At 37.1% G+C, this 15,671-nt stretch overlaps 1 protein-coding gene across 3 annotated transcripts in view; it reads right to left on the minus strand.

Annotated features, from left to right (window-relative positions):
* LOC127847079 (ADP-ribosylation factor-binding protein GGA1-like) overlaps positions 1-15,671 on the minus strand; it is a 43,073-nt gene that overhangs the window by 26,103 nt on the left and 1,299 nt on the right. For all 3 annotated transcript variants that reach the window (XM_052378676.1, XM_052378677.1, XM_052378675.1), the window contains exons 2-7: positions 14,772-14,932; positions 11,214-11,312; positions 10,709-10,867; positions 10,503-10,577; positions 9,495-9,575; positions 234-371 (exon numbers count right to left, since the gene is read on the minus strand). In XM_052378676.1, coding sequence (XP_052234636.1) covers positions 234-371; positions 9,495-9,575; positions 10,503-10,577; positions 10,709-10,867; positions 11,214-11,312; positions 14,772-14,932 — 713 coding nt within the window. The remainder of the gene's footprint in view (positions 1-233; positions 372-9,494; positions 9,576-10,502; positions 10,578-10,708; positions 10,868-11,213; positions 11,313-14,771; positions 14,933-15,671) is intronic.

Raw genomic sequence — 15,671 nt, forward strand, 5'->3', positions numbered from 1 at the left:
AAAGACCCCCCACATAAAATTTGCCAAAAATTTCTTTATAATTCAATGGTGGCATTAGATTATGCTTTTTAAAAGCTCACGGGTTGGAATCCATTATGTTTTGATTTTTCCGTGCTTTAATATGTATTTTAAACTTTATCAAATTCCTTAGTACCTAAATTACTATGACATTCTTCAGCTTATGAAAATATGTGCACAAATATTTGTAAATATATGTGTTCTTCTCCCTGTACCTTCATCATGTCCCTGTCATCAGTGGATGATGTCTGTGGGTCGTAACTTGACACCATCTCACTGAGTAGCTTCACATTCGTATGTATCGTCTCGAGCTCATTGATTCTTCTAGAGACTTTCTCCATCTTCTCAGCATCCTGAAAACATAAAAGAATGCTCAGTTGGAGAAAACTGGGCTTAATGCCTGGATGCAAAGTTTCATCCCAGATGATACTTTCAGTCTAGACTTGACTTTCATTGAGAAGTGACTTCCTTTACAAGAAAAACGTCATTAAAGATGTTAGTGTTTTCCTTGATTAGCCTGTGCAAACTGCACTGACTAACCTGGCATATGCATTAACCAAATGTTCACAGAATGCAGCTCCTATTGTAATGGACTTGCATTCTAGCAACAACTTCTGTGTATATTGCATAACTTTAAAGGGGCCTTTTCACAGATTTTGGCATTTTTTTAACTTATTCATTAAATGCTTTATATTGATAAATGTAAACATTGGATCGTAAAAGCTCCAGTAAAAAATCAAGAAAAAAAATGAAAAAAGGAAAAGAACATTGCCCGGAGCAGGTTTCAAACCAGTGACCCCTGGAGTCCTGCCAGAGTCCTGAAGTAAAAACGCTTTAGCCTACTGAGCTATTCCGCCGAGTACACATTCATGACGTATTTTATACCATATATAAGCAATCTTCGTAGTTTCACAAAATTTAACGACAAAAACAGAACTCTCCAAATTATTCAATCGTTTCGCGTTGCAACGCTTTATAATTTTTAGGTCTTAAAATCGTCAAAAGATGCATATAATGGCTATATTAGAGCATGGTTAATGTTCAGTATTACTGTTTCCTCACAAATATCATAATTAAAACGAAAACTTACGAATCTGATACAACTTTTTTCAATTTTGTCAATTTACCTAAGCGTGAAAAGATCCCTTTAAATATAAATTCACCATTGCGTTTGCTGTTTATTGTGTGTTCCTGATATACCCTTAGTATTTACTTAATCAGGTCAAAACAGTGTGCGGAATCAAACTGCATTGTTATATCGCCCATATGACCTTGACCTTTGACCTCAAAATCAATAGATGTTTCCTTTGCTCCTAAGTAATCTGGATACCAATTTGGTGGATCTAAGGTCAAAGTTTTCTCACAATATCTCGCTGAAACAAATTTTATGCTAAAAGACTCTGTCACCTTAACCTTTGACATTTGTTTTGCTCAAAATCATAAGAGGTAATCTTTGATTCCATGATTTAAAACTTTACATTAAGTTTTCCTGTATTCAGAATCATATGGACGGTTTTAGGACTTTTAAATTCATGTGGGGTTACTGCAACTCTGTAATATTGCAGCCCATTTTATTGCGATGTCTAATATATTGCGTGTTGGCAGTGGACCCCATTTTTTTTTCACGAACTTCATTTTTGTGTCTTATCCCACATTCATAACAAAATCTAATTTTTATCCAGATTTTTGGTGCCTTCATTACGTTTGTGAGACAAACAACGCCCCACACATCAAAGATTAACAGTTTTACGTCATTGCGCGTCACCTTTGACAACATCTCTATTGACTTGGCTTTTAACTGACATGATTGTTAGTAATCGTATCAGCCAATCTGAGCTAAGGCAGTCCTCTACACGTGAGAAGGTGAATACAATAACTGTTAATGTAACATATCAATACTGACCTCTCCAAGACTGTAGCCCTGTAGATACAGCGTAATTTTTTGTTTTTTATAAGATAAAAACATTTATATACTTTTTTTGAAATGCACTATAATTTTTCTTAACCAGAAGTAAAGATTAAAGAATTAGTTCTCTCCCGTGTGCTACAAAGTTTGTTTTCAGCAGTCAAATATTAAAGCCCACGCTTTTCCTGAGGTAGAATGAACAAAAGGATTAACACAAAAACTTGTTTACTTGTGGCTAGAGTCTTTTTACTTTTCATGAAAAATAACACCTGGCGATGCTTTTCAGTTTACAAAATACACATTTGAAAATATTTACATCAAATAATATTTTTTTATATACCAATGTATAACATATGGTACAAGATGTGTTTGTGAAACACAATGTCCCCCTATATGATGTTTGACATTGTAGGATGACCTTGACCTTGTGAAGGATGACCTTGAACTTGACCTTTCACCACTCAAAATGTGCAGATCCATGAGATACACATACATGCCAAATATCAAGTTGCTATCTTCAATATTACAAAAGTATTCATAAAATAAGCGATTTGGGCCACATATATTTGACCTCTGACCTTGAAGGATGACCTTGACCTTTCACCACTCAAAATGAGCAGCTCCATGAGATGCACATGCATGCCAAATATCAAGTTGCTATCTTCAATATTGCAAAAGTATTCATAAAATGAGCGATTTTGGCCACATATAATTGACCTCTGACCTTGAAGGATGACCTTGACCAGTGTCGACAAATCCATTGCCCGGAGCCCGGGGGCTACCGAAATTTTTCATCGGGCTACTGAAATTTTCCAGCTGACGCCCGCCGGGCTACTATAAATCCATAAGAGCAGTAGCCCGGTTTATTGACAGACATATGTAGAATAAACTCGCTGACCATGTGTTTGTACACTGTGTATTGCTTATAATCCGATAACAAAGTGCAATCAATTATCTAATCAGTCATCGATCACTTGCGGTAATGTCGTAAACAGTAACAGTGTATTTTAATCATCCAATCAGAATCAACATTTGTCGTCTGCTAATAATATAATGGGAGCCGGTTGGATAGTTGGCGCACATGATGCGACATCATTTCGCAGTATGGAATTCTTTGTTAACCGCAACAATGAGTAATACCGACAACGTTTTTGATGTCGTTAAATATCCAAGGACGCAAAACATTAAATAAATCAAAACAATAGCGGATTCTTCAAAACGGTAACGAAACCGAAAATGAAAATTAATAACAACGGTGTGAACGCGGTTAACACCTGCTAATTAGTTTGCATTGTCAATTAATAATTGGATTAATCGACTGTAAATCAATAATACCATATATGCCCGATTTATATTTTTAAAACCAAATTATGGGTGGGTAATATAGACGATAAGAGTCATAAACAAAAATGTTTGAAATTTTCTAAAGTGTCAAATGAATTTCGGCATATGGATCTATTTAAAGATATGATGAAATAAGCTCCAAATCAGGACCGTTGTATTGCAACATGCGTAAATCACCTGCCACGGTTTGCACGCGTTGTGTACAGCTATTTTAGGTTACAAAATTCTACATTTAATAAATGAATTTCTTTGTCCAGATAAAAAGCGCGCGAAGATTGGCGTTAGTGTATTTATTTGTGAATAAAAATTTCGTAGCGGGTACAACATGGAGATCATTTAATTTCCATTAAAAGTATCGTTGTGAATTTCAACTAAAGTACCGGGTTATCTCGCGAATTATTTGGCATTGACATTTCCTCTTAATAAAATATAGTGTAAACACGCTGTATCGTTACCGTTACGCTGTATCAGTTCCTTCATTATTGAAACAATTATTGTATTGTATACTGACTGCGCACAAGTGTCGTAACATACGGATGCAATACGTAAATTTGGACAGTACTTAAAGTCGGACACAGGTAAATAAATGATTTAATACTCTTGATTTCTTGAAACTCGGTATTTGTTGTTAAAAAGGGCAATTTCAGTCAATCGTATTGATCATCTAAACGCTATATTTACGTTTCCGATTTAACGTGCTGTCCGAATTTAGGTACACATACATGTGCACATACATGTTATATCTACATGCAGTATATGATTTTCTTTGGTACATTTACATTTAAGTACACGGTGCCTGTACTGTAACATTGATTTACAATATTGACTGTGTACATCAGACTACTTGCTGTATTATGTATATGTATGTATACATATTATGTATATGTAAATGAAGAAATAAAATAAAGATGCAAACCAACCTTTTATCATTTTGTAGGAAAATTTTATGGGTTACCAAATATTTTTATTGGTAGCCCAGTGGGCTACCTGAAAAATAAGAAATTTGTCGGACACTGCCTTGACCTTGACCTTTCACCACTCAAAATGTGCAGCTCCATGAGATACACATGCATGCCAAATATCAAGTTGCTATCTTCAATATTGCAAAAGTATTCATAAAATGAGCGATTTTGCCCACATATATTTGACCTCTGACCTTGAAGGATGACCTTGACCTTGACCTTTCACCACTCAAAATGTGCAGCTTCATGAGATACACATGCATGCCAAATATGAAGTTGCTATCTTCAATATAGCAAAAGTTATTGCAAAATGTTAAAGTTGGCGCAAACAGACAGACCAACAGACCAACAGACAGACCAACAGACAGGGCAAAAACAATATGTCCCCCACTACTATAGTGGGGGACATAAAAAACCAATAATGCAATAAGGTAAAATAACATGTTTTGCCAAACTGTGCTTATGCTAACATATGTATGCATGAATGACCTTAAAAGTTTTATATCAATGCAGATATATTGCGATTGTGATCCCTGGATCCCGTCAACCGCAAAATAACAGTGCTGCAGTGCAGTTTCTTCATTTTATAATTATACAGTGACTTAAAACCAGTATATTCTGTAACTTTACTGCCAATAAAGGTACTGTGTTTTGTTTTTAAACACAAAAGAAAACAAGCAAATTTGTTGAATTAATATCCCCCGCCAATATGCTTTTGGACACATGTTATATTTGATACAAAACAAGAGTGCCAAACTGTCACAAGATACGCCCGTTCGAAGGTTTTGGACACCATGCTCAATGCTTGAAAGTGTCCTCAAGACCTAGTTATTGACCCGGCATGACCCATATTTCAACTTGACCTAGATATCACTTAGATGTAACATCTGACTAAATTTGGTGAAGATCAGATGAAAACTACTTCAATTAAAGAGCGGACAACATGCTTAATGCTTGAAATGCACTATGTGACCTCGTTTTTGACCCGGCATGACCCATGTTCGAACTTGACCTACATATCATCTAGACACAACTTCTGACCAAATTAGGTGAAGATCAGATGAAAACTACTTCAATTAGAGAGCGGACACCATGCTAAATGCTTGAAATGCACTAAGTAACCTCGTGACCTAGTTTTTGACACGGCATGACCCATATTTGAACTTGACCTACATATCATCTAGACACAACTTCTGACCAAATTTGGTGAAGATCGGATGAATACAATTTGAATTAGAGTCCGGACAAAGTGGCGCCGTTGAAAATGCACTAATTGACCCTATGACCTAGTTTTTGACCCGGCATGACCCATATTCGAACTTGGCCTATATATCAACTAGATGCAACTGCTGACCAAGTTTGGTGAAGATCGGATGAATACAATTTGAAATAGAGTCCGGACAAAGTGGCCCCTTTGAAAATGCACTTATTGACCCTATGACCTAGTTTTTGACCCGGCATGACCCATATTCGAACTTGGCCTAGATATCAACTAGATGCAACTGCTGACCAAGTTTGGTGAAGATCGGATGAATACAATTTGAAATAGAGTCCGGACAAAGTGGCCCCTTTGAAAATGCACTTATTGACCCTATGACCTAGTTTTTGACCCGGCATGACCCATATTCGAACTTGGCCTAGATATCAACTAGATGCAACTGCTGACCAAGTTTGGTGAAGATCGGATGAATACAATTTGAATTAGAGTCCGGACAAAGTGATGCCTTCCGCCCGCCGCCCGCCGCCCGCCGCCCGCCGCCCGCCAAGGGGTTTCACATAATACGTCCCGTATTTTATACGGGCGTATAAAAAGCATTTTTTCAAGATACGAAGGGCGATTAACAGATGGTGTATTTGGCATGCATCATCCTCTTATCCATATATATACTCATACCAAGTTTCAATTAAATCCGCCAAAGCATTTCCAAGATAAGGCTCCGGACACAAAAAAAGCATTTTTTCAAGATACAAAGGGCCATAACTCCGTTATTAAAAAATGGTGTACAATGCCATTTGGTGTGCATCATCCTCTTATTATATATATATATATATATATATATATATATATATATATATATATATATATATATATATATATATATATTTATATACTCATACCAAGTTTCAATGAAATCCGCCAAAGCTCTTCCAAGATATTGCTCCAGACATAAAAGTGCCTTACGGACGGAAGGACGGACGGACGGAAGGACGGACAACGCCAAAACAATATCCCTCCGCCTATGGCGGGGGATAACAAAGTACAAATGAGTACAAAATAAACAAGAGCACCGCCTTGCGGGTGCTGACCGCTCATCTATTTTTCTTTTAAAGGTTAAGGGACCTATCTCAATACTTCAATCACAAAGGAGGGAGGGGTGGGGTGGAGAGGGGTGTATAGTGTGGGTGTGTGGTCATTTATTACATTATCTTCCAAAAATAAGAAAAAAAATGCAAACAAAAAATTATTTATTTTTTTTTGGGGGGGGGGGGGGGGGGGGTATTCTTGGGTGGGATGGGTGGACGGTATTCCAAAAATAAAATAAGAAAAAAAATATTTTAGTTTTTTAACCATGTTTAAAAAAAATAGGGGGGGTGGGCGGTGGGGGGGGGGGGGGGTATAGTGTGAGGGTGGAGTCATTTATTAGATGATCTTTTAAAAAAATGGAAAAAAAAAAAAAATTGGGGGGATTCTGGGGGGGGGGGGGCGTGGGGAATGGTTTGGGTGGAGTCTATCGTGGTATGTCAGGTAACAGTTGTTATGTCAAAGTATCAATCAAAACTTATCATAAATAAAGAAGTTATGGCAATTTTAGCAAAATTTAATAATTTGACCTTGATAGTCAAGTTCATTCAAAGGTCAAGGTAAAATTCAACTTGCCAGGTAGAGTACCCTCATGATAGCATGAAAATATTTGAAGTTTGAAAGCAATAGCCTTGATACTTTATTAGTAAAGTGGATCTGAATACAAAATTTAACCATATATTCAAAGTTACTTAGTCAAAACAGGGCCATAATGCCGTCAAAATAACAACCAGAGTTATGCAACTTGTCCTGTACTGTCCCCTTATGATAGTTTGCGAGTGCTCCAAGTATGAAGCAATATCTATGATACTCTAGGAGTAAAGTGGACCAAAACACAAAATTTAATCAAATTTTCAATTTCTAAGTAAAAGGGCCCATAATTCTGTCAAAATGCCAGTCAGAGTTACATAATTTTGCCTGCACAGTCCCCTTATGATAGTTAGTAAGTGCTGCAAGTATGAAAGCAATAGCTTTGATACTTAAGGAATAAAATGGAACTTAACACAAAACTTAACCAAAATTTCAATTTTCTAAGTATAAAAAGGGCGCATAATTCTGTCAAAATGCACGCCAGAGTTATCTTACTTTGCCTGCCCAGTCCCCTCACGATAGTAAGTAAGTGCACCAAGTTTGAATGCAATAGCATTGATACTTTCTGAGAAAAGTGGACCTAAACACAAAACTTAACCGGACACCGACGCCGACGCCAAGGTGATGACAATAGCTCATTTTTTTTTTTTCAAAAATAGATGAGCTAAAAATGGTGTCTATTACAATGAACGGTTATGCTTTAAGAATTTCTTCTTGTCAGAAAGGAACATTTATTTGATGAGGTGAGACATGTGGGCCCATTCGGCCCCTACACTGACCTGTTTCACCATGTTCTTGATAAGCCTGTTAGCTGCCTGACTACACTGACCTGTTTCACCATGTTCTTGATAAGCCTGTTAGCTGCCTGACTACACTTACCTGTTTCACAATGTTCTTGGTAAGCCTGTTAGCCTGCTACACTGACCTGTTTCACCATGTTCTTGATAAGCCTGTTAGCTGCCTGACTACATTGACCTGTTTCACCATGTTCTTGATAAGCCTGTTAGCTGCCTGACTACACTGACCTGTTTCCCCATGTTCTTGATAAGCCTGTTAGCTGCCTGACTACACTGACCTGTTTCACCATGTTCTTGATAAGCCTGTAAGCTGCCTGACTACACTGACCTGTTTCACCATGTTCTTGATAAGCCTGTTAGCTGCCTGACTACACTGACCTGTTTCACCATGTCCTTGATAAGCCTGTTAGCTGCCTGACTACACTTACCTGTTTCACCATGTTCTTGATAAGCCTGTTAGCTGCCTGACTTCACTGACCTGTTTCACCTTAGCTGCCTGACTTCACTGACCTGTTTCACCTTAGCTGCCTGACTACACTGACCTGTTTCACCATGTCCTTTATAAGCCTGTTAGCTGCCTGACTACACTGACCTGTTTCACCATGTCCTTGATAAGCCTGTTAGCTGCCTGACTACACTGACCTGTTTCACCATTTTCTTGATAAGCCTGTTAGCTACCTGACTTCACTGACCTGTTTCACCATGTTCTCCATTAGCCTGTTAGCTGCCTGACTACACTGACCTGTTTCACAATGTTCTTGATAAGCCTGTTAGCTGCCTGACTACACTGACCTGTTTCACCATGTTCTTGCTAAGCCTGTTAGCTGCCTGACTTCACTGACCTGTTTCACCTTAGCTGCCTGACTACACTGACCTGTTTCACCATGTCCTTGATAAGCCTGTTAGCTGCCTGACTACACTGACCTGTTTCACCATGTTCTTGATAAGCCTGTTAGCTGCCTGACTACACTGACCTGTTTCACCATATTCTTGATAAGCCTGTTAGCTGCCTGACTACACTGACCTGTTTCACCATGTTCTTGATAAGCCTGTTAGCCGCCTGACTACACTGACCTGTTTCACCATGTTCTTGATAAGCCTGTTAGCTGCCTGACTACACTGACCTGTTTCACCATGTTCTTGATAAGCCTGTTAGCCGCCTGACTACACTGACCTGTTTCACCATGTTCTTGATAAGCCTGTTAGCTGCCTGACTACACTGACCTGTTTCACCATATTCTTGATAAGCCTGTTAGCTGCCTGACTACACTGACCTGTTTCACCATGTTCTTGATAAGCCTGTTAGCCGCCTGACTACACTGACCTGTTTCACCATGTTCTTGATAAGCCTGTTAGCTGCCTGACTACACTGACCTGTTTCACCATGTTCTTGATAAGCCTGTTAGCCGCCTGACTACACTGACCTGTTTCACCATGTTCTTGATAAGCCTGTTAGCTGCCTGACTACACTGACCTGTTTCACCATGTTCTTGATAAGCCTGTTAGCTGCCTGACTACACTGACCTGTTTCACCATGTTCTTGATAAGCCTGTTAGCTGCCTGACTACACTGACCTGTTTCACCATGTTCTTGATAAGCCTGTTAGCTGCCTGTAGGTCGTCAGGGTTCTTGCTCTTTAGCAGTTTAGCCAGCAACTGGAAGTACATGTGAACCTTGCTCTGTTAAAACAGGGCTTAATGCATGTCTGTAAAGAGTCGTCCCTGATTACACTGTGCATTCAGTGTGAACTGAATTTACCCTAAGAAGAGTCTTCTTTTAAACAGCAATTACTAAAGAAGCCAAAGTGTAGTCCCTGTAAAGACCACAAATGCTTATCTGGGACAACACTTAAAACACATGCATTAAGACTGTTTAACAGAGTGACACACAAGTGTTTTACCATGAGTGCACGAGTTTGTATAATTATTTTTATGTAGTCCACCAAGGCTTCCTTTCCATATCATATGGCTATGATCAACAAAAAACATTTTTTGTTGGATTATGGGATATAGTGCAATATAAAGCTAACTTTTTAGGGATGACCCTCGGTCTTTAAGTGCGAGGTGTGAAGCACTAACAATACTGTATCTCAGTTTACTATCTCATGCAAAAGGCACTCTCTTAGGTTTAAATTGAAAGAGGGACTGAACCTGAGACCTTCTGGAGCCAGTGGGTTGCCATTAGATCACAGTAAACAGTATAAAACCCACCAGGCAATACAACAAAGTCATAATTATAACTTCAATGTCACCACTTCTTAATTTTGTGTTGCTTCTCATTATCTTACTAGATTAATAAGAAGTTTTTTTATAGATGAATTAAGCAAAACATAATTGTTCAGGGTTCTTTTCAGCCTAGTAGGTACATATTTGGATGCATATATTTTGTTATACCATGTACATCGTAATCACCATGCGCTGATAGAAAAGTATAGTCTGTCATAGCAGTGGGGGCATTCGCAAGAATTCCACATTAAGACATCAAGTACTCGTTCTACCCAGGAAATGGACTCACATTACCTAGTACTAGATGAGCCTAAGACAATTGATCCAATTAAGCTTAAACAAGTAGATGCTTCTGACCTTGGATTTTTCATCGTCTTCAAATGGAGCTCTCCGTTCTTCCTCAGGAGGGGGTCTGGGCAGATGTAGGGATGCCTGGAACAAACACAAAATGTACACACAATGTAAAGTACAATACTACACTGTCAATGCAAGCCAACAGAATTCAGCAAATTTGTTAAACTGTAAAAAAATTGGTTGAAATATTGCATCCCCAGTGATCTTACTTCATCCATGTACTTGGGGTCCTCCTTCACAACTCCCTGCTGCTTCAACATCACATACGCCTCCGCTATCTTGGGCTCATGTGGGAGACCCTTGTGCCAGCAATACATCAGCTCAATGCACCGTTTCTTCACGCGATCTGTTGTCTTGCCTCCCAGATACTGCAAGATAATATCTTTGGTCAGCATGAATCAATGCTAAATTTGAAACTGGGCTTTTTTCATCTTCAAGCTTGTAACATTTTTAGCTTTCAAGAAAATCAATCAAAATATGTCACTTCTAATTGAGTGTGCAAATTAACATACTGTTTAAAGTAATACTTCAAAATAATTTCAAAATATTGTAAAATTCACAAAGTTAATCACATCACTTTATTCTGTAAGTAGAACACATGGTCAAAATTATAGTACTGCTTAGGTGAAAACAGTGAGACGCAATAACATGCACATGCTTCATTTGATGGGTTAAAAATAGGTTTCTTTTCTCCTTATGAGGCTTGAAACTTGCCTTTGGTGATATAACTTTAATGACTTCATTAAGGAATCTAAACTTCCCAATCTCATTGTGGAATCGCCTGCCACAGTTTTTTATGCACATCTCCAGTGTCTGCAACAGAAATACAAAGCAATGAAAATTGAGAGTGCTAGATATCTATATCAGACACCAGAGGTTTTCCTCACTACTTTGGGACTGGTTCAATTTGGGAAAATTAAAGCTGTTTACAACCAAATTGTGAATTCTATAACTATAACTATTAATTCTCAACAAGAGGGCCATGGGCCCTAAGGCGCTCACCTGAGACCCAAAGGAACTAAACTATTCTGGGAAGGTGGAGTTCAAAATAATAAAAGTACTTTATACAAAAAGGCGTACATACTTAACTTGCGCTTTATAGTTCGATTATTTAGTGTAACATCTTCAAAAGAGGACGAGTGCTGAGCAGACAGGCGGTAGTACAGACTTAGTGTGCTCTATTATTAAAATACGTTTTCACTGTTTTTGCATTCAAAGTTATTTAGAACAATGTTACTCTGATTTTCAAGTAATACTGCATTTCACATATCATACATGACGTCTGTTATATAAAATTAATTAGAATAATGGTATTTCTGACTTTTACATAATACTGTATTTCACATATCATCCATGTAGGCCTACATGACTTTTGTATATCAATCTGTATTTATGATTTAAAATGAAATTTCATACTTCATTTAAGAGTTAATTTTTGTTAATTATTCACATTTGTAAGTGTTGTTTGTAAACAATTCCTCTACGCTTCTACTCTTTATTTACAACAAAAGCAAAACTAAAATGCAATTTAATTGTGAAATTTGTTCTCAAATACAAGCTGCATTTAATATCATAAGTATCGCAAATAGTTGGTTTTAAGTACATTTTCTCTATCTCTTTAATTCTTGAACAAAGTATATCTGTGATATGATATGTGTACATGTAGACACGATAGTTTTTTTGTCAATAAATGTTCAACAGTAAAGATGGAGAATATTTCAATCTATTTTTTATTGATCAATATAATTGAATTTTGACAAAAGTTGTTGCCTAAGCTGTAAAGGATATTTTTACATACACATCTTTACTTTTTCTTCTTGATATTTATAATATACACTGGGACTTTGTGATAGTTATAAGTTAAATAATAGCCATATTGAGTAAGTTCAATCAGGCATCACTGTACTTAAAGCTAAGAAATATAAAATATCACGCCCATTAAACATATATAATTAAATATATATATATTGTATAAACCTTTCTTGGAAATATATAAGTACATAATTTTGCTATTTCAAGAGCTTGCTTCAATGTTGAAATCTTTTCTTTTTATGCAGTCAGCATGCTGATTTTTATACGAAAATAAATGCCAGAGAGATGTGTTTATCTCTATATTGATACCACTGTATAGCAATTGCTGTTCCATGCTGTTCACTGCAAAGGGCTGTAAACAAGGGGTTATGCATCAAGCAACTGTCAGAGATAATGAGGTACCTGCTGTGGCTAATGGTTATTTCATTGGTCTGAGGTCATTAAATTACATGCAACAAAATGTGTGAAAAGTGGCCAGCACAGGAATTTGGGGCCTGACTCTAAACTGTTATATACAGTTGTTTCTTCCCTAAGTAATTTTCTGTGAAATCAATATAACTACTTGAAATTTTGAGATTTATCAATAAAGGGTTTTCAGATGGCAAAATATGTTTGTTGCGCTTCATCCCCAACCAATCATAAACATAATAATCCTCTTCAGACAGGAACAAAAATAAATAAATAAAAAATTGGCAATTTAACTGTATATCTTATCGGCAGAATTAATATTCACATTACTGCATGGAGATCATAAATATCATAATATGAATAAATTTCATTCAACGTGTACATCGGTAATTTCATAGTAGAGTGTAAACAAGATTACACTATAAAGCCATGTTTTTTGACAGACCGCAACAATTAAGGAACTCGGCCTAGATATCATAAGAAGAAATCCATAAAACCAATGTTTTGACCAAGTTTCATGATGATTGGACAAAAAAATGAGACTTCTAGAGTGTTCACACGCTTTTTTTACTATACAAATATAAGAAAAAAGACCCCCCCCCTGGCTTCCATGTTTTTTTACCGATCCGAACCATTTTTGAACTCAACCGTCGTATCAAGGAAACAAATGTTCTGACCAAATTTCATAAAGCTTGGGCAAAAAAAGTGTCTTTCAGACTGTTCACTATATACATATAGAAAACACTGCCCCACCCCCAGGCGGCCATGTTTTTCAAATGTTCACGACTATTTTCAAACCCATGAGATATCCACATAACCAATGTTTTGACCAAATTTCATGATGATTAGGCAAAAAATATGACTTCTAGAGTGTTTATAAGCTTTTTTACTTGATAAATATCAGGAAAATGACCCCCCCCTGGCGGCCATGTTTTTTTACCGATCCAAACCATTTTGGACCTCAACCGACATATCAAGGAAACAAATTTTCTAACCAAATGTCATGACGATTGGACCAAAAATGTGACTTCTAGATTGTTAACATGTTTTCACTATATACGTATTGAGAAAACTGCCCAGCCCCCTGGCGGCCATGTTTTTTCACCGATCTGGACCATTTTCGAACTTATCCGAGATATCAATGAAACCAATGTTTTGACCAAGTTTCATGATGATTGGGCAAAAATTATGACTTCTATAGTGTTCACAAGGTTTCTCTATAGCCATATAAGGAATACTGCCCCGCCCACCGGCGGCCATGTTTTTCAACGGACCGGACAATTTTTTAACTCAACTAACATATCATTAAGACAAACATTTTGACAAAGTCACATGAAGATTGGGTATCAAATGTGACTTCAACAGTGTTCACAAGGTTTTTCTTTTGTTTGACCTAGTGACCTAGTTTTTGACCCAGCATGACCCAGTTTCGAACTCAGTCGAGGTATCATTGGGACAAATGTTCTGACCAAGTTTCATGAAGATCGGACAAGAAATGTGGCCTCTTAAGTGTTCACAAGGCAAAATGTTGACGACGGACGCACGACAGACGCACGACAGACGGACGACAAACAAAAGGCGATCCCAAAAGCTCACCATGAGCATGCTGTGCTCAGGTGAACTAAAAACACATTTTTCATTGATTCTCTCCAAATAAGAGAAGCATATATTTTCTTCAATTAAAATTTAGGCTTTAAATTTTTTTAATGAAAACCTCATTATTGCTTTTCAAGTTCCAACCAATTATTCTGAAAAAAAATGCATTCTCTGTGGTGTAAGTATAGAACTATTTATTTTGGTAAAACTATAGAACAGTTTTATTACCTTGAGTGTATAAAGTGACTCTAATCTTTATCCATGACTGCATCTTGTGGGCCAGTAGAAACAATTGATTGCTGTTTCTTTATGTTGAAAAAAATTGTAATATCATTTGTTTTTATATACACTGTATTTTCCAGAATATAGGTCTCACTTTTTTATGCAAAAGTTGCCTGCATCTTATACTTTACATAGAAAAAACTGTCAAAGCCATAATGTCTAAATGTAAATTACCGTGAGTGCAAACAGTGACTCCCTCTCGATGGGTGACTGTATCTTGTGGGCCAGGAGACGTACAGCGTACTGGGGTCCTTCCAACTCATTGTTAACCTGGTCAGTGAACCGTGTAATAGCCTCCCAGTCCTCGGTTTTGTTTGTAGGATTTGTGGCATCATCTGTAATGTTTTTAAATTCAAATATTTTTGTTGTTGTTTTAATGATAACTTCTTCATTCATTCAGCATTTATTGTATTGATGTCCGCTTTATGGTCGTCTGTCCTGGCCACTATTTCCTCCTACATTACAAGCACTAGAACCTTGAAACATACACACATGGTAGCTATGAGCATACATGTATGTGCGACGGTGACGGCAATGGAATTTAGATCTGACCCCTAGGTCAAAGGTTATGGGTAAATAATTGGGTAAAATGGGTTAAGAAAACCTCATTTTACTAACAACATGGGACGCACATGATAATAACTTTTGACCCAAGGGTCATATCAAAATTCCAAATAGTGCACTGTCGCACATATGCTAATAGCTACCATGTGTGTAAGTTTGACCTTGAAGGATGACCTTGACCTTTCACCACTGCAAATGTGAAGCTCCATGAAATACACATGCAAGCCAAATATCAAGTTGCTATCTTCAATATTGCAAAAGTAATTCAATATTGCAAAACTTTAACCAAGGCTAAAGTTTTCCACAGAATGACAGATGTTTTTTCGTACCCACATGTTTTTTTAGCCAATTTTTTTTCATACCCAAATTTTAACAATTTTCGCATTCGGAATACTGGGCTTTTTCCATTGCAAAAACTTACACATTGTCATGAACCGACATGTTTGAAACTTTGGATTAATAATATAATTATTATGCAAGCACACCACATCACGTTAATTGTTTTAATTT

This window comes from Dreissena polymorpha, chromosome 10 (genome assembly GCF_020536995.1).
Source record: "Dreissena polymorpha isolate Duluth1 chromosome 10, UMN_Dpol_1.0, whole genome shotgun sequence".
Taxonomy (NCBI): Eukaryota; Metazoa; Mollusca; class Bivalvia; order Myida; family Dreissenidae; genus Dreissena; species Dreissena polymorpha.